The sequence below is a fragment of the Aspergillus costaricaensis genome (assembly GCF_003184835.1).
Source record: "Aspergillus costaricaensis CBS 115574 unplaced genomic scaffold BO79scaffold_12, whole genome shotgun sequence".
In the NCBI taxonomy this organism is placed as follows: Eukaryota; Fungi; Ascomycota; class Eurotiomycetes; order Eurotiales; family Aspergillaceae; genus Aspergillus; species Aspergillus costaricensis.
The window spans coordinates 598,549-617,181 of NW_020291812.1; the positions used below are offsets into that span (position 1 = coordinate 598,549).

Genomic DNA, 18,633 nt, shown 5'->3' on the forward strand with positions numbered 1-18,633 from the left:
TCATTGTGTGTATGAGTTCGGGTACAGGTTTCAGTTGTAACTTGGATATTATATGTGTCGATCTCTCACACTAATATTGGCTTGGCTTGCTGTTTGGCTGGTTGATGCGAGAGTGTCTTGGATAACAATACAGTGTCTGACTGATTAGCACTAAGAGCCTATGATATAACTTCGAGTAGAGTTGATGAAAAGACATTCTTCAATATACCCTGTTGTGATTACCACTCAGAGAGCTTATACTAGCTAATAAGTAGTACATTACATAGTAAGCAGCTACTGCCAATGTCAGACTTATTGAATAATCAACCATCAATCTTCATTCATGTTCAAGAACCACCCCCAGTATCGTCAAACCAAGCGATACCAAGCATGCAATGAACCACTTGCCGAACCCAATCATCATATTCCGCTACTAGTAGTACTACGAAGAGTTAAGTGTCCCTCGGCACATTACACGTTCCCACACGGCAAAACATGCAGAACCCGAGGACGATCGATTTCCTAGTCGATTGAACCCCGAATGATGATCACTCTGGTCCCCGATGGTTAGTCTGGTTCTAGCAAAGAAGCGAGTAATTAGTTCCTCGGAAGGTATGCACCGTTGGCTCTGTAACTACTTTGTAGATACTTGAATGTATGGTGGGTATACACATAGTGCTATAGTCCCCACACGCATAAAACTTACATTAGTTTTTTTCAACTACACTCGTAACTCAATCACATAGTACTAAATAATACTCATAAAGATGGTAAGCACTACTCCCGCTATAATAATCCCTCAATTGATGATTCACTATCACGGAGGAGTACTTCATAGTAGTTCTTCTCCTCGGCTTAATATACACCAGGTCTGTGCGTCAGGGAAGGATCTCACACCCGCTACCCTACTTTCTGCCTTTGCCCTGGCTGCTCGGCTGGAACGGAGTACTCCGTTTAGTACCTAGTGAATTAAATTAGAGAATAGTCTGGCCAGTTTCCCCGCGGGGGAGAGATACTATATTGAGTGGCGTTATATATTCTCCGTATGCATGTAAGTAGGTAAGCAGTAAGCAGTAAGCACACGTGCTTTCACTACTACAACCCTGGCCGTTAGAATACTACAGTCAATTTAATCAAACATACGTAACATGTACACCACAGCTATTACCTGAACTTAGTGCCTGAACCAATTTACGTTCCACAGACACATTAAAGATAAATATGAAATATATGAACCCGTTCAAAACACAAAAAGTATAACCCAGAAAGAAGAGAAAACAGACAGTAAACCCTACAGCCACCTCACACGGGGCTGACTACCTAATCGGTTTAGTATAACCTACAGGGTTTATATCCATCCATCCATCCGATGCCGGAGTGCCGTGCTATGCCATCAACTACTAACCTCAACTTACCTTACAAACTAAACTCCGAGGATGATGATAACTGTGTGCTTGTGCATCCTGCCTCGGCATTCATCAATCACAATCACAATCCCGATCCCAACATCCGTTGTGACCACGTCTGTGCCATACATACCCAGGACAAGAACGGATACTCACAGCGATGATCCGTTGATCCAACGCCTCCAAATGAAAAAAAGCATGCAAAGCAAAGGGCGAACTCATACTGAATTAAGTTCGACCAAAAAGGGAGAAAGATAGTCATGTCATGTCAGTCATGTCACTTTACAATGCTACGCTAGAGAAAAGAGGGGGAAAAGAAGGCCAAGAGATTCTAGACCGGAGGAGAGAAAAGAAAAGAATTGAATTGAATTTAGTGGTGGCGGTGGTGCCATCTCCGCTTGTCGCTGGCAGTAATTATTATTACTAGCATTAGTATTAGCCCTGCGGGGGATTCAGATATAACTAGTTACTTTGTAGTTAGTTAGCCGAAAGGATTTCATTATGCTGGGTTGCTGACTGACTGACTGAGACTGCGAGACCGTTGGGGAAAGTTAAGGTTTGGGGGTGGACCGGGGTTATCTTCCATCGTTGTAACTACCGTAGTGGTATTGCAGGAATGGCTTCTAACTGATTATTCTCCCACTGTAAGAGTCATAAAATTGAATGGGATATTGATGTATGTGTAATGATTCATTTCTTCTTTTTCTTCTTCTAAGGGTATTGTATACATACAAACATCAATGCATCAGGGTATATAAAAACATCAAATCCAGCCGTAAACAGTTAATAGTCTCACATCACATCACACAGTAATAATAATAATATAGAGCGGCTTTTCCTGCGCCCCATGCTAACAAAGAAACCTAACCAAACCATGTCACAAACGCCAATCCCACTGCATTATATCGATCCCTTCTGTGAATGGCTCTTAGCAAACGTAGCTTCTGGATCCCATTCACGTTCCCCGCCATTCTGCGTCGCACTGGGCGGTCTCGGAGATGAGAAACTCATCGAGGGCCGTACATAGCGAGCCTCGCGACCATAGTGCTGCCCGCCTTTGGCTTCCGGGCTACGGGCACCCATCGTCCGTGCGGGACTCGGGGACCGCACAACTGGCTCAGGGGTCTTATATGGAGGCAGACTTGATCCCGAGATCATCTCGTAAGCGCGAGGATCCGGCGTTCCTCTGCGCGCATCGACAGAGACGAACTCGTTAGGCTGCGTAACACGGGCTTTGAAGAATTCGCCCCAACCGACGAAGATAGAAGGACGGGCGTAGAGGACGAAGTTCCAGAAGCCGACCGTCGCCAGTAGAATCAGGACAGCGAGGAGGGTGGCTTTGTTCGGGACGATAGCTTCGGCTTCACTGTAGCATTCCTGGACGTTGCCTTTAGTTTCGACGAGACAGGTGAGCCAGGGGGTGGCGAGTTTTATATTAGCGACGGTGGAGGTGAGATGGTTATCCATTTTGATGAAGACAACGGCGAAGAAGATGACGTTGGTCAAGATGACGAGGACCAGGGCGACACCGCGCCATTGAAGTTGCAGGACGCGGCGGACGCGACGGTAGGCTTGACGGGCTGTGACGGTGCGGACGCTGGCGGAGTAGGAAGGAAGACCAGAGCTGGTGGTGGAGGTTTCCTCGTCATAGATGGATTTGACGTAGATGTAGATGCAGTAGACGAGGGTGGCGAATTGGAGGAAGAGGGATGCTCCGGCGAATGCGACGACGGGCGCCCAGTAGTCTCTGTTGCTGTCGTGGACGTTGATGTGGCAGACGGTGCCGAAGCGGTAGGATACTCCAGTCAAGATGAGCATCTCAGTCAGACCGACGGCAGGAATACCCCAGCCTAGGATGAGTGCTGTCCACATGAATTTCGGGCCGAGCATGATTTCCCAGCAGACTTGGAGGTGGAAGGCTAGTGTGCGGATGAAACCTGTAGTCGCTGGTTAGTGGTTGTTGCTGGTGGTGGTGGATGGGTAGAGGCTTACTGAATACGACGCATACCCAGCCTCCGAAGAGGAGTAGGGAACCGGTAAAGGCGCATGACAAGTCGGTGTGCATATCATTAGGGGTGATTTGGTTGTAGCATTGCTCCGGTTTGACTCCTAGCGGGATGATGAAGGCGATCTGGGAATCGAGTCAATACAGGGCAGTTGATTCGCGATGGCAGTCTACCCACCTCCATACAGCAGATTCCCAGGGTGAAGCAGATGCTCAGGTAATGACGATGCGTCCATTTCGGGGGCAGCACGGCGAATGATACCAGGAGGAAGATGCACAGGGGCAATGTAGCGACACCAAGCCAACTGGCGACCTTGGTTTGGGAGATCAATTCTGGATGCGACAATTTCTTGTTAGCTAGGATTCTCGAATACTGGCAACAGGTAGCAGTGGACTTACTTTCGCCATAGGTCCATTCTGCCAATGGGCATGGAAGACAGCAAGAGACCTTGCCATGCTCTGTAGTAAGCTCCTCACAAAACCGTCCGTCAATGACTGCAACGAAGCACACGATCAGTTCTGTCACCGGCAATTGGGTCCACACTAGCAAGGGATAGCGTACATCCACCTTTCGATGGGAACAGTGACTCCTGGAGGAAAGGAGTCGGACAATATCCAGACAATGTTTCGTTGGCCATAGTGGTAGGAATCTTCGTGAATATGCGACGGATGCGATAGAGGCCCGGAGAGAGTCATGTCCTGTCCCTCGGGGGCAAGCGAGTGGCGGGATTATCGACAATACTATACTAGTGACTGTGCCAGGCGTGGTTACCCCGCGCAAGAGGCTCACGGCCGTGGAACGATTGATATCGATCGAACAGACAGCCTTGTGGTTTATCGCATGATACTAGTAGGAAGAGAGGGGAGCAAGAGGCAGCTGGGCGCGGACGGACATGGGGGGTGGGAAGGCTGATCAGATATACTAATTACGAGCTAGGGCAATGGATGATGTACCGAAGACCAGAAAGATGGTACCGTTCTGGGTACTACCACTAGAGGATTGGTTGGGGCAATGGCCATGGACTGATAGGAGGTCCGTTCACACAAGAGCAACGCAGCGTCGCCATGGTCTGGGACGTCGCTCATTGGGTTCTGACGATAGACGGTGGAATTCCCCTCCATGGCTCGGAACGGCGAGAGAGAGACTACGGTAAGGTTTGGCACCAGGGGCATTGATGGGCTTGGTGGAGTCGCTGCTCCATTCGACTGGCTTCGTGCGACAACGCCCATTCTGGGCAAAGAGAGACAGAGGGAGCGAGTCCCAAGCTCCGTCGGGGTTCCAATTGACTGGGAGGCGCAGAGGCATTAGAGAAAATCGAAAAACCAATAATAAAATGAAAAAAGAAAGCGAGCTAGTGAGTAGCATCGGGGACCAGGTGGAATCAGGAGAGGAAGGAAACGAACGAACGAGAGGCCTGGGAGACGGTGGTAGGGCAAAGACCACGAGCGGGGAATCAGATGCCGTCGCCGCGGACGTTGGTTGACTTGGGTTGATTCTGGTTGACACTGGCTTCGACGCCAGGATTCTAACGCCTTTGGGTAAATTGGCGATGCCTGCATCTGCATGGATCGGAGTGATTTCGTCCTGCTGATTGGCCGTCGAAATACCGACTGGACCTGCGCCGTAGCTTTTTGCTGGGCCTTTTCGTTTAGATACTGCTTCCTTAACGGAGTCGGCTACTTAGTTGTTGCTGGAAGAGGGGAGACCCACCCAGCCATCCATGGATCTCTCGGGGGAGGCTTCCATAATTCTCTTAGTGATGAGATAGTGAGCCATTGATTCCTCTCGGGGTATGAAACTCACTAGTCTAGGCTATCTTTTTTGAGGGGGCAAGTCATCCTAAACGTTAGTGACAAGTTATCCGCCGCCTCTTTCTGCGTGTGCTGATTTAGGGCACGATAACAATCCCATTATTTTCCAGTATTTTGCTGCAATAATGGGAATCTGACTGCGTCCCCATTTTCGGGCAGGAGTTGCTCTACAAAAATTTCATATCTCGTATATTTATGGAGCACATCACATCGTCCCTACTGCAGGATGATTATTGGCCAAGGTTAAGGATTTCATTCCCACAATCCCTCGGGAGGTAAAAATTTAGAATTTCTTGGACTGGCCAACAGCCTGCAGGAGGGAAAAACTCAGCAACCATCCGCGTACCTTACAGTGAGTGCCTCTGCTTAGTGCGTCGGAGGGGCTTCGTATGCAGGCAGGGGTGGAAAGGCACTTCGATCAACCTCCACTATACCCGAACCAGCAACCTTCCCAGCCACTAGAAGACTCATCCTGGTCGTTTTGAGTTCGACCGGCTTCGCACGAGTGTCGCGACGATTACTGCCTGTATCCATCGTAGTCTGCAGTAGGCCAGTAGCCCTTGCCCCTGGGTGAGGGTCGACCTGCCACGAGACTCTAAACTCCCCATAGCCGGGTTTTGACTCGATAGTGGTTCCATGGGAATTGAATGGTCTTTTGGTGGTCACGTTACATAACTCCCAGGATTTACTCTGTGTTATGTTGTCGTTATCTTGGTTGTTTTTTCTGCTTTACCCCCTGGTCTCTCAATCTTGAGCCATCTGATACCTGGTGTGACTCAAAACAAAGGAGATCTGCCATCTGTGCCCCTGACTGTGTAGCCACGGACTTCAGGGACAAAATGGTCCACTCCAAACACTATCATCAGCCAAGTAAAGTACTTTTAGTAACCCAGCACGTAAGCACAGGAGTAATGCAACTCAACAACGACGCCTCTGTCGCACTGCCATCGTCATCGGCACGGGCATCAATTGCAAAACCCCCTCCACATACCGTGTATAATCTAGATCGATGCCCCAGTGGCGGCGGGCGCATGGACCAACCGACTACTCTAGTAAATAGTAATACTACATCGTGCCGCGACCGCTGGACTTGTGCCCATCGCCATCGAGGTTGCATCCATTCCTCGAACTGCCACACGGACCTGCATCCAGTCTGCCGTAGCCGCATATCGGGTCCAGTTAGTGCAGGTTCATCATTCCCAACAAACCCTCATCGCTAAACAGATGGTCTAGATATCCCGTTGCGCGGGAATTTGCCGCGGGTCTGATCGACATCAACCTTCTTCTTGCTCGTTAAGCAATTCACGGTAGTTGAAGTCTACCGAGGGGGACCTTCCCTTGTCCGGCTAAATTTAGGGCATCCACTCCCGGCACCGAAGTCTGGTATACTAGTTTAGCTTCCCCTTCTTAGCTGCCTGGAGCTTTTGCGTGATCCAGTATGGATTGACGTTCCTCTAGCCTTGTTCCGGTTGATAGAAGTGGGTTTTGAATATCAGCATTGATTGACTTCGGTAGTAATAGCTATCAATTTCCTCAGGAAGAACCTTGAAAACAATGGAAACTGGGTAGCGAGATTCGGTAGACCAAGCTTTTGAGAAGGGGGTATGCTTATTTCCCTCATTGGGTAATGTGGACAGAGAGCGAGCCAGCTGTTCGATGCAGGACTGGGTATATACCGATCTTCAATCTTTCAGTGGAATGAATCTACGGGCGGGTGCTAGATTTTTGTCGATGTCGATTTCGATTTCGCTTCTTCCCACAATCCCATTGTTCGTTCAACCTATGGACTCATGTATCTATCTCATACACCGACCAGGAGATGGTCAGCTAGCTGGCTAACTCCTCGCCATCTACGCCGTACACCACGACATGACAGACGTAACCACACGTGGAGAATTTCTATAAATGGCTTCGTCAAGAATAGGAAATAAACATTTGCCACATTCTCTTCGTGGCTTCTAGTCTTGAGTTAAATGTACATGACTTAGCTAGATTACAAAGTTTTTCAAATTCCCACTTGGATGGGGCCTTTTGCGACAATGTGTTTCGCTTGGCTATCTTGCCCTCTACCCGAGTCTAGAATAGCTACCAACTAACTAATTAGTTAAGTTACTCCATAGCACTGACTAAGTTTGCCGGGTGGATGAAACTGTCAGTCTCCAATTATGCCTCCATCCCGTCCATCGGCATTGCTCCCGCGCATCCCGCAATACGAGAGATTAACTCAACTCTGTCGACTCTAGGTTATAGCTTAACCAGAGTTGCACGGGAAGTAATCTCTCTTTGCAGACGCAATCGACTCTCGTATCGAAACTTCATCCGTCGTAGAAGTTTCCATCCAAAGTATTCCTCGTGTCTTTTCCGCGGATTCCTGTTTAGACTTTCCCAATCGGGTTTTTGCTATTGAATTCAAATTCATCTCCTGGAAGTATGTCGCTACCTTGGTAATTGGTAGATGTGCATGAGTGATTTCTGGTCTATCATAGACTAGTTGGCAGTGCCATGCAGGTCTGGCCGCTATCTATTACATACTATGTAGTAAAATCAAGGATTCCTTTCGACCTACGCAGTACTTTTACATGTGTATGGTGGCAGCAAAAGCAATGCATTGCTAGTGAAACAACTAAAGTACATACTATGGAAAATTCTGATAGTTAGTCCCTTACCCCCTGGTGACTCTGATATACTAACGTGACGATCACTACTAGTATCTACAGACACACAATAAGCAAGAAACAATACGAGATGCACGCATGAAATTATCCCTTTGTACCCCTGACGAAGAGAACTCAAATTTTCCTATTTGCTTATTGTGTTTGGATGCTACTTCCCCGGAAGGAATCCAATAGTAAGCCGGGACTACCTGCACTATAGCTCATAGGGCTGTCAGAACAAAACCTCGCCGCCAAGCCAGTTGACAGGAGACGAATCAGCAAAATGAGAGGGAAATCAATCATCCAACTGGTCGTCCGTTGGACATCCTTTCAGCTATCTGTGATGTCTGTGCTATCCTCTCCCTCTCGAGTCTTGACTAGTGTAGCTTTGTATACGGTCAGCTCTACTAGCGGGGCAAATCAGCCCGCAGAACAGCAGCGATCGTGAGATCCCACCAGGTCATGCGATGAAGGCAAAGACATGGCGTATCGGGACTCGGATGCCGCAAGAGGCAATTCTCACTCTCGCCCCCAAGCATATCCCAGCGATCCATCTCAGATCCCGCACGAAGTATCTAGCCCGTGCAACTGCGCCATCAGTTGTGGATGAACGGGGCAAGCCAATCAGTTGCTGCCATCCAGCAGTGACGGTGACGGGGGCGATCATAGGCTCATCACCAGCTGACCGGTCACAACGCGTGGAGACCGACGCTCGCTCGCGGTACCCACGATCTCACCTCTCCGTCCTTTGCTACGGATCTCTCATTGCTGAATGGCGATACATACGGGGCTCAGCTTGCCCTTGCACTTGCCCCTCTCCGCGCCGTGCCCTGGGGTCGGTCGCACTCGACCGTCTGATTTGGCGATCTCTGGGATCAGACGTCAACGCACAGCTCATGGAGTGGTCGAATCATGGACCTGGATCGCCTCCAAGTTTATGGTCCCTGGTCTAGACTTGCATATTCTCCAGTCTATGGAGTACTTACGGTGTACAGAGTATAGTGTTACTGATCTCGCACAACACGGAAGATGGCCGCTTCTATCGTACAAACAAAGTACGATTCGATCCTATTCTCCTCGTTTCGAACACAAACGTGTTGCTGATACCCACTTGCCTACTTTTATGCTCCACAACTGGCGGTCACATCAGGTGGGTTTGGATGAAGCCTGTCAGTGACTCAATCATCACTACTCCGTACCAACGGCTGGTGTCCACAGCCCACTATTGCTACTGCTGCTAGGATATGACACATCGCCAATCCACAACGCAGGCTTCCATGCCCAGGCGAATGGTCTTCTTGGCTTCAAATATGCACACAGAATATTACCGTGTAGCTAGTTGGCTAGGGCTTACACTTACGCTTATGCGGGTCTGCTGTTGTTTCGGAGTTGCTGCACGAGGTAGACAACCAGATAGACAGACAAATCGCATCATGACTACCTATCTATCTACAGGATGTTCGCAGCAACACTTGATGCACGTCGCAGAGCAGACCATGGTTCGTCCGTCTGCGTGTCTATGTGAGTTGATTTGGAATCTTGATGGACAAATCACACTATGTCGTCGAATTTATTAGGGCGTCGCGCGGAAAACACTGAAAAACCCAGGAACCCGATAACAGCATGTGGGGAGAGAGTTGCGATGCTAAAGCGGATGCACGAGGATGTCTTGAAAGCGATGCCTCGTTGCGGTGTGATACTGCTTGCATTTGCTTGACACTGATGGAGAAGTGCAGCAATGATGACTTGTCTGCTGGACGATGGATAAAGAGCTTTACGACACAACGAGGCTGCGTGATTCTCTTCAAGCAGCCTTTGCGATCGTATAATGGCTCATCGTGTAGAAGGCATTGCCGGTGCCATCGCAGTACTCAGTAGTATAAAGCCTCAACACGACAGGACTCAGCGATGGCAGCGGGCAGACATCCCGTCGAACTGCATGCTCAAGACATTTGTCTCGCCAATCCTCTACATTCCTGTACAGCTACAATATGGCATCGCACGACTCCATGATCTATACGAGTAGGGAAAACACTGTAGTTCCGTTTGAGTAATATGAATCCATTGATATATGCACTATAAAACCCGTCTCTCGACACCAGAATATCCTCGAATCAGATATTGGCAACCTATCTTGATGCGAGTCAGCACGATGCGTCTCAACTCCCATGACATAACATTTTGCGAAATGAAAGGATATCAGAAGTCCATTTAGATCATCGAGATAGACCGAAGCCTATCTCTGACATAAGAGGTACCAGAAAAATAAAAAGTAAGGTGTGTTTCATCCTGTAAAGCAGAGGGTAAAAAACATAGGGAGTGAAAACTAACCTGAATGTCAAATCTGCCAGCAATGTAGCTGTATCAATTAGTCGATCACCATATAGCCGAAATCGAAGAAATCAGAGCATCATAAACTCTGCAGCAGCTCAAAGCAGCTCGCTGGCATACCACAAGAAACAAAATCCCAAGACTCAAAGAAAGTCAAAACGGAGCTTAAAAAGCTCCGGAAAGAAAAAAATAAGCGAACCCAACTCCCACATCACATGACCCTACCCACAACAACCCATCAATTCTGGATCCCACGTGACCCACGATCGCAAAATCCACCCAACGAAAAAATAACCTCCTCGTCCTCGAACTTTTCGATACTCGACCAGCTCACTCACAACCCGTTCGACAACCACCCCCCGTCAACACCACCAATCAATCAAAATGGGTCGCCTTCACTCTAAGGGAAAGGGCATTTCGTCCTCCGCTCTCCCCTACTCTCGCACTCCCCCGAGCTGGTTCAAGGCTTCCACCGAGCAGGTTGTTGAGCAGATCTGCAAGCTCGCCAAGAAGGGTGCTACCCCCTCCCAGATCGGTGTTGTCCTCCGTGACAGCCACGGTGTTGCCCAGGTCAAGACTGTCACTGGTAAGAAACCTCCCCTGGAACCTTGGAAGTAAAAATGAGGGATGGGAAAGGATACTAATATATGGAATGTGAATAGGTAACAAGATCCTCCGTATCTTGAAGTCCAACGGTACGACATCACCGACACATTATTCCCTTTCACCAGTCGCACCAGTTTCATGAGCATGTTTGTGGATGTGAATATGGCAGGAATGGGCGCGAGCAGAGCAGCAGCCGCAGGACACGGATTGGAATATATCCGGCGATTTGATTCGAGTTATTGATGGACAACCGATACGATATATATTGAGGAAGAAGAGGGACAAGAGAATGAGGTTGAAACATACCCGGAATCGTTCTCGACTCTACTCCGTATCGACATGCACACTCGCAAACCCAGAGTCTCGCAATCGCAATCGCAGCAATCCCGGCTCTCTCTGCCTCCCACCATCTCTGCACAACACACATAACACAACATGTCCATAAAACTGGAGGGCACCAGAAGTCAAAACTTTCAACCCCCAAACTCGCAGAAATGCAGTTGGGAAGTTGGAAGTTTTCTTTTACGTGATCCCGTATGCCTCTGCTTGGTCAAACCACAGGCTGACAGAGTGATTTTACAACAGGCCTTGCCCCCGAGCTCCCCGAGGACCTGTACCACCTCATCAAGAAGGTATGCCAATCCCATATTCCCCTTCCAACCATTCAAATGAGATACTAATAATTCTGCTTAGGCCGTCGCCGTCCGCAAGCACCTTGAGCGTAACCGCAAGGACAAGGACAGCAAGTTCCGCCTGATTCTCATCGAGTCTCGTATCCACCGTCTGTCTCGTTACTACAAGTCCGTCGGTGTCCTCCCCCCCACCTGGCGTTACGAGTCCGCCACTGCTTCCACCCTCGTCGCTTAAGCGCGTGCACATCTTCTTGTGCGGGGTTAGAAGTTGTTGTGGTGAAGTGGCTGTCGTTGTGGTTGATTGGGTCGATCTGGAAAGGGTTGATTCCGTCGATAGTCATGAAATAAAATTTATGACCACACCTATTTTTCTCTTTTCTATTATCGTAGATGTTTACTGTAGTAGATGTATTTTTCCCATCTTCTATATACGTAGTATATATACGCAGCACTGTACATATATTATATATGTCACGACCGTATAACCTCCTTCGCAACAACATTACAAACCTCCACCCTCACCCCCGCACTCGCCAAAACATGAATCCATAATCTCTGCGAATCACTCAACCGATCATTCGCCGACTTGACTTCCACAAACATCACCTCCCCGTACCCTTCTTTCCCCTCACCATTACCATCACCATCACTCTTACCGTCCTCCCCATCATACACCCTCCAAACCAACAAATCCGGCACCCCACCCCCACGAGCCTGATACTCCTGGGCAACGACTCTACAAACAGCCGCGAGGGCCTCACCCGGGAAACACCTAACGATCTGAACCAAATCATCCAACTCAAAGGACCAATCGAGGCCAATCGCGCACGTCTGGCGCGGAGATTGCTCCGCGTAGACAGCACGAATCAGCCGCTCCGACTCGCCGTTGGTGATCTCCACCAGCCGGTGGTTTATCTGTGAGAGACGGGTCGGGTAGAAGGCGTCGGTGTGGAGATCTAGCGGGCTGGTTTGGAAGGGCGTTTGGAAGACGTTGGGGACGTAGGTGTAGAGGATGTCGTAGAAGAGGTAGGTGAACAGGGTTCTGATGATGCCTCCTTCGGAGTGGTAGCCCTTCCAGCCACGGTCTCGGTACCAGCTTAGACACATGCTTTCGACGCGGCATTCGCCGCCATCGCGGGGGTCGAGCCAGATGGTAGGGCGGCCGCGTTTGGAGGAGGTGGTGATAGTAGGGGTGGTGGTGTCGGCTGGGGTTGAGGGTTGGGTTTGGGTTGGCTCGTCACGCTCGATCTGGATACCTTCGATCGTGCGTTCTGCGGGTTTGGCCAGTCTGACGTGCCCGAAGTCGTGCTGTTCGCGTTTCACGACCTTGAGGGCTCTTTCGAGCTTGGTGATTCGTTTTTGGAGGTCATAGTGGTAGATGAGATGACAGTCTGGGTCCTGCAGGCCTGTTTCACAGGTTTGGAGGGCGATGCGGCGCCAGTGCTTGCGCTGGACTTCTTCGGTGCGTCCTTCGGAGGGTTTCAGTGCCCAGAGGTAGTGTTCTTCGAGGAGGGCTTTGCGCTGGTACCATGCCCCGCGGCGGGCAGCGTGGAAGAGACGCTGGGCTAGGAGTTCGGAGAGGAGACGGTGCTCTTCTTCGTGCTCTTTGAAGCGGCCTAGGGGGTGGAGGCCTTTGTGGATGATGCGGGTGTATACCCATGCTGGGGAGAATCGGCGGAGGTAGGCGCCTTCATTGTAATCGTAGATGGTGTCTTCTTTTTGTTGTTCTTGGTGGAGGAGGGTTTTCCACCGGGGATAGACTTTGTACGCGAGGTCTTTGACCTGGGTTAGCAGTTCGACGGTGGGAGTGCCGTTGAACTCGAGGAGGTTGTCGATTTGGTATTGAGTGCGCAGGGCGGATTCGAATTCTAGGAGGATCTCCCGCGAGGGGAAGATGGAGTTGGTTCGACAGACTACGTATTCTGGGAAGTTTCTGCGGGAGATCTTGGCTAGTATGATGGTGGTGAGTGATTTTTCGGTCCATTCGGTGGACCGGTAGAAGACTAGATGGACTCGTTCAAAGAGGGCACGAGGGCCGGAGGCCAGTCGGATGCAGTCGCCGGTGTAGTCGAGGATCTTCTGGATGAAGTGGTCGTCTCTGTTGTTACCGTTGGATTTACTGTTCCAGTCCAGGCCTGTTTGTTTCTGACTTGATCGTTGTAGAGCGGTGATGAGCTCTTTTTTACTCTTCCCTGTTACTTTGGCGTCTTTGGCGAGCGTTTTCAACTCGTCGAGCAGTAAGAGCGAGGACGCTTCTTCCAGCGTGGTTATCTGATCCATTTCCTCGGCGAATTTGAACTCGCCGTCTTGACCCAAGACGAAGCCCGTATCAACGGGGACAGTGTCATCTGTGGAATTTCCATCCTCAGATGCCGATGGGAGCTTGCGAGCGCGGCGCAGTTCAGCTACTACTCGGGGCATGTCTGCAATATCCGAGTAGTAACCCAGGCGGTTGACTCGGTGCCAGGCAGAGGTCTTGCGGAGGAATAGACGCACATACCTTCACAGTCAGCTTTAGGATCTTACGGATATAACCCAGGTAGACATACAAATACTGAGCCTCATAGTCCAGTTCTCGCCACTGCCTGAACACTTCCATCTCCGCCTTATCAAAGAGATGCGCCTCCTCATCCAGCACAGTTTCCAGTGCCAGATTGAACGCATCCACGTAGATAGAGCTCCGACCCTTCCGCCATGTACCATCCCTCAGTCTCTGCCGGAGGTCCGGCTCGTTCTCGTCAGCTGCGCGCGAAGCTTCATATTCCTCGATTGCGCGATTGTCTGCCTGGATTGCAGGCAGGGACGACTCGAGTTCGGTTTGGCTGTTTGGTGGTACTTCGGAGTCCTCTCCAGCAGCCCCAAACCCAGCTTCAACAGGAATTGGATTGTAATCTAGTCGCTCCGGCAGCGGTGTTTCAGAGGACTTTATCAGCGGACTATCAGACGAGTCGGGTGTGTCTTTCTCATCGGCAGTGTCAGTCTCTTCTTTGGTGGTTTTCCTGCGCTTTGCGGAAGGACGAAGAGTGTCCCAGTAGTGCAGTAGGGACATGCTGCAACCCGAGCAGCAGTTACTAACACATAGTCTGTAATCATAGCCTCTCCATCGGCATCTCGTTAGTCGTTACAGGAAGGAAAAGAACGTGACGCGGAAAGACACGAAGTCACCTGACCACTATATCCCAATTCGGACAAGCATCATGTCTACTTTGCACTGTTTGCACGGATGCTGATGCTCCGAAGCACAAGATGAAGCACATCATCGAATATAATCCCATATCTCTCAAATATAATATCAAAGTTACAAGCATATTAAACTCCAGACAAATATAAAACCATGGCCGATGATAACGCGGTAAGAGACAACCCAGAACTGCCAGGAACCACACAGCACAGTACACCTCTCCGTCGCGATCCCCACAGGCGGAGCAGTTGCAACTTGCTCCGCTTTTGTTTTACTTCTGTCTTGAATTTCTTACTTTTGTCCCTATAAACCAAATTCACGTCAATTGACATCTACAATTGTATTTATTCTCATTGTTTGACCACTTTCATTCATTCACTAAAATTGTCTCCTCCTGTAGCAGGCAACAGCAACAACATCTCAACCTCAACCTCAACCTAATCCTCCACCACAATCTACTACTTCTATTACCACCACTCCCTTCCCTCCCCAGAACCAACAGCCATCATCATCACAACCACACCCACCCCTGAACCCCGAAAAAGACAAAATCATGGCTTCCGACTCAGCTGCAAACACCCCCGGTGCCGACTCCGCCGCTGCAACTCCCTCCGCCACCACCACCACCAACCAAGTGCGTCCCGGCGGCGCCCCGATTAGAAGATACATGAATGAGAAGATTGTGCCGCATCTTCTTGATGGGATGACGGTCGTTGCAAAGGAGCAGTGCGTATAAAACTATCCCTTTCTGATTGAACCCTATCCAAGCGCAGATCCTAGTAAGGATGCGAGCTGACCGTGTCTATAACATGATGATAGACCACCCAACCCCCTCCGCGTCCTCGGCGAGTACCTCATCCAGAAGAGCAATGAAATCGAACAGCAGGGTGTATCGAAGACTCCGGAGTAGATGTTCCTTGTTTAATCGACCATTGGTGCTGATTCGTGATGTGTTACACGAGACGATCATCGAACCATACACCATCCCATACTATATACGGTGGAATAAGACTAGATGCAGACGTACATCAACATAACATGTACCTTCTGTACATGAAGCGGATACTTTCAAGGTTCATCTCATCTGCATAAAAGCAACAAGGAGGAGATGATGGATGGATGCTGAGCTGGTCTAGTCTACTCTAGTCGTTCAGTCTGAGACGCACCCCCACACAGATAGACCGAACTGGTTGGACTTTGGATAGCTTTGACATACGGGGGAGTTACTCGCTCGCTAGCCATGGGGTCTTGTTTCTTGGGGCAGCGGGTGAGTGTATCCTTGACTGTATGATGCTATCTATTTTGGTCATAATGGTGGAGATAATGCGGTTATGAGGTTATGATTTGGATGGAAATGTACGATTAGCTTGGTGGCTGAATATCTGTTATCTTGGGAATATTAGGCACGGGTATGCTTATGGGCCAAGCAGTCACTGGAGACTGCATGTTGCCTAGATACTAGACATAAGATAAGACTCTTGCTTACACGTCTATGCTCTATCTACCTACGCCCCAAACGAGGGTCTAAATTCTCCATGTAAGGTACGGAATGCTACAAGGGAGCACAGCAAGAACCAATCTGAAACTACGAATTTATTCCCTAGTCCCAAACGCAACGGAAATATCTATGTAGCAACAGATATCAAGCATGCTGCCCTGCAGTTAGCCATTATGAGATGATGGTGGAAAAAAATGGAGAGAAAAAGAAAAAGAAGAAAAAAGAACAAGAGACACCCGTAGATGTCCCCTGCTCTCAACCTAGGTCAATCAGAGCATAGTAGCATTCTGATATTCATATTTTCAATCAGTCTCAGACCGATCGAACCTACCTCAATCCCACCCCTTCGATATGGCCGGATTATCGATCGCACCGGGGGAAAAAAGTACCGACGCCCGGAATTACAGGGTCCACTTGTTTGCTGCTGCCATCGGATTGGCTCTATTGCGAGAATTGGACTTCTTCCCCTGGCGATACTACAACGCAAACGCTATGGCGAACTGGTGCCGCGCGACACTGGTCGACCTCCCTGCAGACCGCCGGGTGCAGAGAGCGGGATCCAGGGCGTAAGCAATAGCCTCTGCAGGCTGAGCAGATTTATGGAAGCTTCTGGCCGAATACAATCGAAAGTCGTTACGTTAAGATGAGTTGTATAAGACGCAAAGACGCAAACAAAGGCGAACAGCTGACTAGCGAGATAACGACCAAGTTTCCGGAAGGGTTGAAGAGTGAAATGTAGCAGTGTGCTGAACCCATCTGACAATCCGAGGAATTACAACGTTAAAGTTCTTGTTCTTTCCCATGCCGCCAAATATTCCGGTGTTGCGAGCGAATTTAACAAAAGAAAACATCAGCGTGTGAGGAGTGCCGACGACACCACATAGGATTCTCCTTTTCTTTTTTCTTCTTATTTTTTCCCTTGGTTTTTCTTTTCTCTTTTGAAGATCGACTGGTCGCATAAACGGTGACATGTCGGTTTCGCCGGATGACATGTGTATGCGATGAAGACTTCTTCTCTCCATTTTCGACAAGACAACAGATGACGCCCCACCGTAGCCCGTTGAGCGCAATTCCATTCGAATGGGGGTATTGGGAATTAAAAACCATTCCAGGAAATAGGGTAAGTAAGGGAATGTCACAGAAAACAAAAGGCGTGGGGAGAAAAATTGAAAGAAGCGCGGAGGCTAAACGAACCCATCACTGGACGAGGTTACGTGCTCTGGGCCCTGTTCCGACCGTCCAGATCAGTCAAAACTTCACCTACCTAGTGCTGTAACGGTCGTCACGGGGGTCATAGGAACGGCCGCCACCGCCAGCGCTGCTGCCACCGCCGCCGCCTGCGTAGGCATCACGAGCAGGAGCTGCGGAGCCGTAACTCGGGGGGTTAGCATCACGGTCATAGTAGCCACCACCGCTGCCGCCACGACGCTCTTCACGGCGGTCGTCACGACGGTCATCGCGGCTGTAACGGTCCTCGCGGCCACCGGAAGCATAGCGATCAATGCCACCGCTGCTGCCACCACCACGGTAACCATAGTCATCACGGTAGTCACGGCGGCCACCGTAGTCACGGTAGTCACGACCACCATAGTCGCGGCGGTCGCTGTAGGAGTCATAGCGGCCATAGCGGTAGTCGTCACCACGGCGCCAGCTACCACCATAAGGACCACGACGATCATCATAGCGATCGCCACGGCCACCACGGTGACCTCCACGGAAATCTAACAAATTTGAACACGCATAAGCCATATGTCGGTATACAGAGGGAGTCTAGACAATAACTAACCACGCTTGGGAGGACCAAAGTACTTTCCGGGAGTCGGGGTTCTGGGACGGCTACGGCGAGCCTTCTCGATGCTCAGAGTGCGGCCTTCAATGACCTCGCCCTGGAGACCCTCCTTAGCGGCATCGGCCTGCTCGGCAGTAACCATCTTGACGAAACCGAATCCACGAGACTCCTTGGTGTGGGGGTCGACCATGATTGAGCAGTTCTCGACATCACCGTACTTCTCGAACAGACGCGAAATATCCGACTCGGTCAGACGGGGGTGGATACCAGTGACGAACAGGTTGGATCCAGTGTTGATAGCACCCTCCTCGTCATCGAGGTTCTTGCGGGGATCAATGGGGGCGCTATTAATAAGAAGCTCCAGTCAGTCTGGCTGGCGTCTGGGGGACGGCTAGCTAGCTAGCTAGCCAGCTCTGCACGTAAAACATACCGATCATCGACGCGACCGTTGGGAGAACGGCTACGGGTGCGATCAGCACGAGGCTCATCGCGAGGAGATGCGCTGCGGTCGCGAGCGAAACGGGGCTCGTCTGAGCAGCAGCAAGTCAGCATTGTTGTGATGATGTTACCGGGGAAATCAGCTGAGCTGGCGAGGCAAGATGACCGGTTGACATACCGTCGTAGCGACCGTTCTCGTTATCGTACTCTGTAGCCATAATGACGGAAATCGAAAAGACGAATGAGAGAGCTGAGTGAGGTGAAAAGGGATGAGAAGGCGCGCGCGCGACGCAGACCGAGGA

At 50.0% G+C, this 18,633-nt stretch overlaps 5 protein-coding genes across 5 annotated transcripts; 2 read left to right on the plus strand and 3 right to left on the minus strand.

The window, feature by feature from the left end:
- Positions 1 to 2,102: 2,102 nt before the first annotated feature.
- Positions 2,103 to 4,248, minus strand: gprM. The gene is made up of 5 exons (XM_025679580.1): positions 3,953 to 4,248; positions 3,790 to 3,885; positions 3,569 to 3,723; positions 3,378 to 3,516; positions 2,103 to 3,322 (listed from the first exon to the last, which is right to left on the minus strand). The coding sequence occupies exons 1-5, from the start codon at positions 4,026 to 4,028 to the stop codon at positions 2,286 to 2,288; spliced, it is 1,503 nt and encodes a 500-aa protein (XP_025540766.1). The 5' UTR covers positions 4,029 to 4,248; the 3' UTR covers positions 2,103 to 2,285.
- Positions 4,249 to 10,492: 6,244 nt separating this feature from the next.
- Positions 10,493 to 11,783, plus strand: BO79DRAFT_208624 (40S ribosomal protein uS15). Its single transcript, XM_025682430.1, has 4 exons — positions 10,493 to 10,773; positions 10,850 to 10,882; positions 11,379 to 11,425; positions 11,487 to 11,783. Exons 1-4 carry the CDS (start codon positions 10,572 to 10,574, stop codon positions 11,658 to 11,660), a joined length of 456 nt encoding a protein of 151 aa, XP_025540767.1. The 5' UTR covers positions 10,493 to 10,571; the 3' UTR covers positions 11,661 to 11,783.
- A 113-nt stretch (positions 11,784 to 11,896) lies between these two features.
- Positions 11,897 to 14,515, minus strand: BO79DRAFT_263620 (fanconi-associated nuclease 1; the record flags this gene model as incomplete). The annotated part of the gene is made up of 3 exons (XM_025686697.1): positions 13,975 to 14,515; positions 12,082 to 13,925; positions 11,897 to 12,042 (listed from the first exon to the last, which is right to left on the minus strand). The coding sequence occupies exons 1-3, from the start codon at positions 14,472 to 14,474 to the stop codon at positions 11,897 to 11,899; spliced, it is 2,490 nt and encodes an 829-aa protein (XP_025540768.1). The 5' UTR covers positions 14,475 to 14,515.
- A 644-nt stretch (positions 14,516 to 15,159) lies between these two features.
- On the plus strand, positions 15,160 to 15,516 carry BO79DRAFT_254027 (DPY30/SDC1 family protein; the record flags this gene model as incomplete). Its single annotated transcript, XM_025686034.1, has 2 exons — positions 15,160 to 15,332; positions 15,426 to 15,516. 2 exons carry the CDS (start codon positions 15,160 to 15,162, stop codon positions 15,514 to 15,516), a joined length of 264 nt encoding a protein of 87 aa, XP_025540769.1.
- Positions 15,517 to 17,272: 1,756 nt separating this feature from the next.
- On the minus strand, positions 17,273 to 18,561 carry BO79DRAFT_9477 (RNA recognition motif domain-containing protein). The gene is made up of 3 exons (XM_025689820.1): positions 18,324 to 18,561; positions 17,891 to 18,237; positions 17,273 to 17,825 (listed from the first exon to the last, which is right to left on the minus strand). The coding sequence occupies exons 1-3, from the start codon at positions 18,443 to 18,445 to the stop codon at positions 17,365 to 17,367; spliced, it is 930 nt and encodes a 309-aa protein (XP_025540770.1). The 5' UTR covers positions 18,446 to 18,561; the 3' UTR covers positions 17,273 to 17,364.
- Between the last annotated feature and the right edge of the window lie 72 nt (positions 18,562 to 18,633).

Bases quoted from the DNA above. Each gene is read 5' to 3' on its own strand.
- gprM (XM_025679580.1), bottom strand. From the start codon at position 4,028: ATGGCCAACGAAACATTGTCTGGATATTGTCCGACTCCTTTCCTCCAG. The intron at 3,517-3,568 runs GTGGGTAGACTG...CTCGATTCCCAG, and splicing joins TGGGAATCTGCTGTATGGAG to ATCGCCTTCATCATCCCGCT. The intron at 3,323-3,377 runs GTAAGCCTCTAC...CAGCGACTACAG, and splicing joins CTGGGTATGCGTCGTATTCA to GTTTCATCCGCACACTAGCC.
- BO79DRAFT_208624 (XM_025682430.1), top strand. From the start codon at position 10,572: ATGGGTCGCCTTCACTCTAAGGGAAAGGGCATTTCGTCCTCCGCTCTC. The intron at 10,774-10,849 runs GTAAGAAACCTC...GAATGTGAATAG, and splicing joins CCAGGTCAAGACTGTCACTG to GTAACAAGATCCTCCGTATC. The intron at 10,883-11,378 runs GTACGACATCAC...ATTTTACAACAG, and splicing joins CCGTATCTTGAAGTCCAACG to GCCTTGCCCCCGAGCTCCCC.
- BO79DRAFT_9477 (XM_025689820.1), bottom strand. From the start codon at position 18,445: ATGCTGACTTGCTGCTGCTCAGACGAGCCCCGTTTCGCTCGCGACCGC. The intron at 18,238-18,323 runs GTATGTTTTACG...TCTTATTAATAG, and splicing joins AACGGTCGCGTCGATGATCG to CGCCCCCATTGATCCCCGCA. The intron at 17,826-17,890 runs GTTAGTTATTGT...CAAATTTGTTAG, and splicing joins CTTTGGTCCTCCCAAGCGTG to ATTTCCGTGGAGGTCACCGT.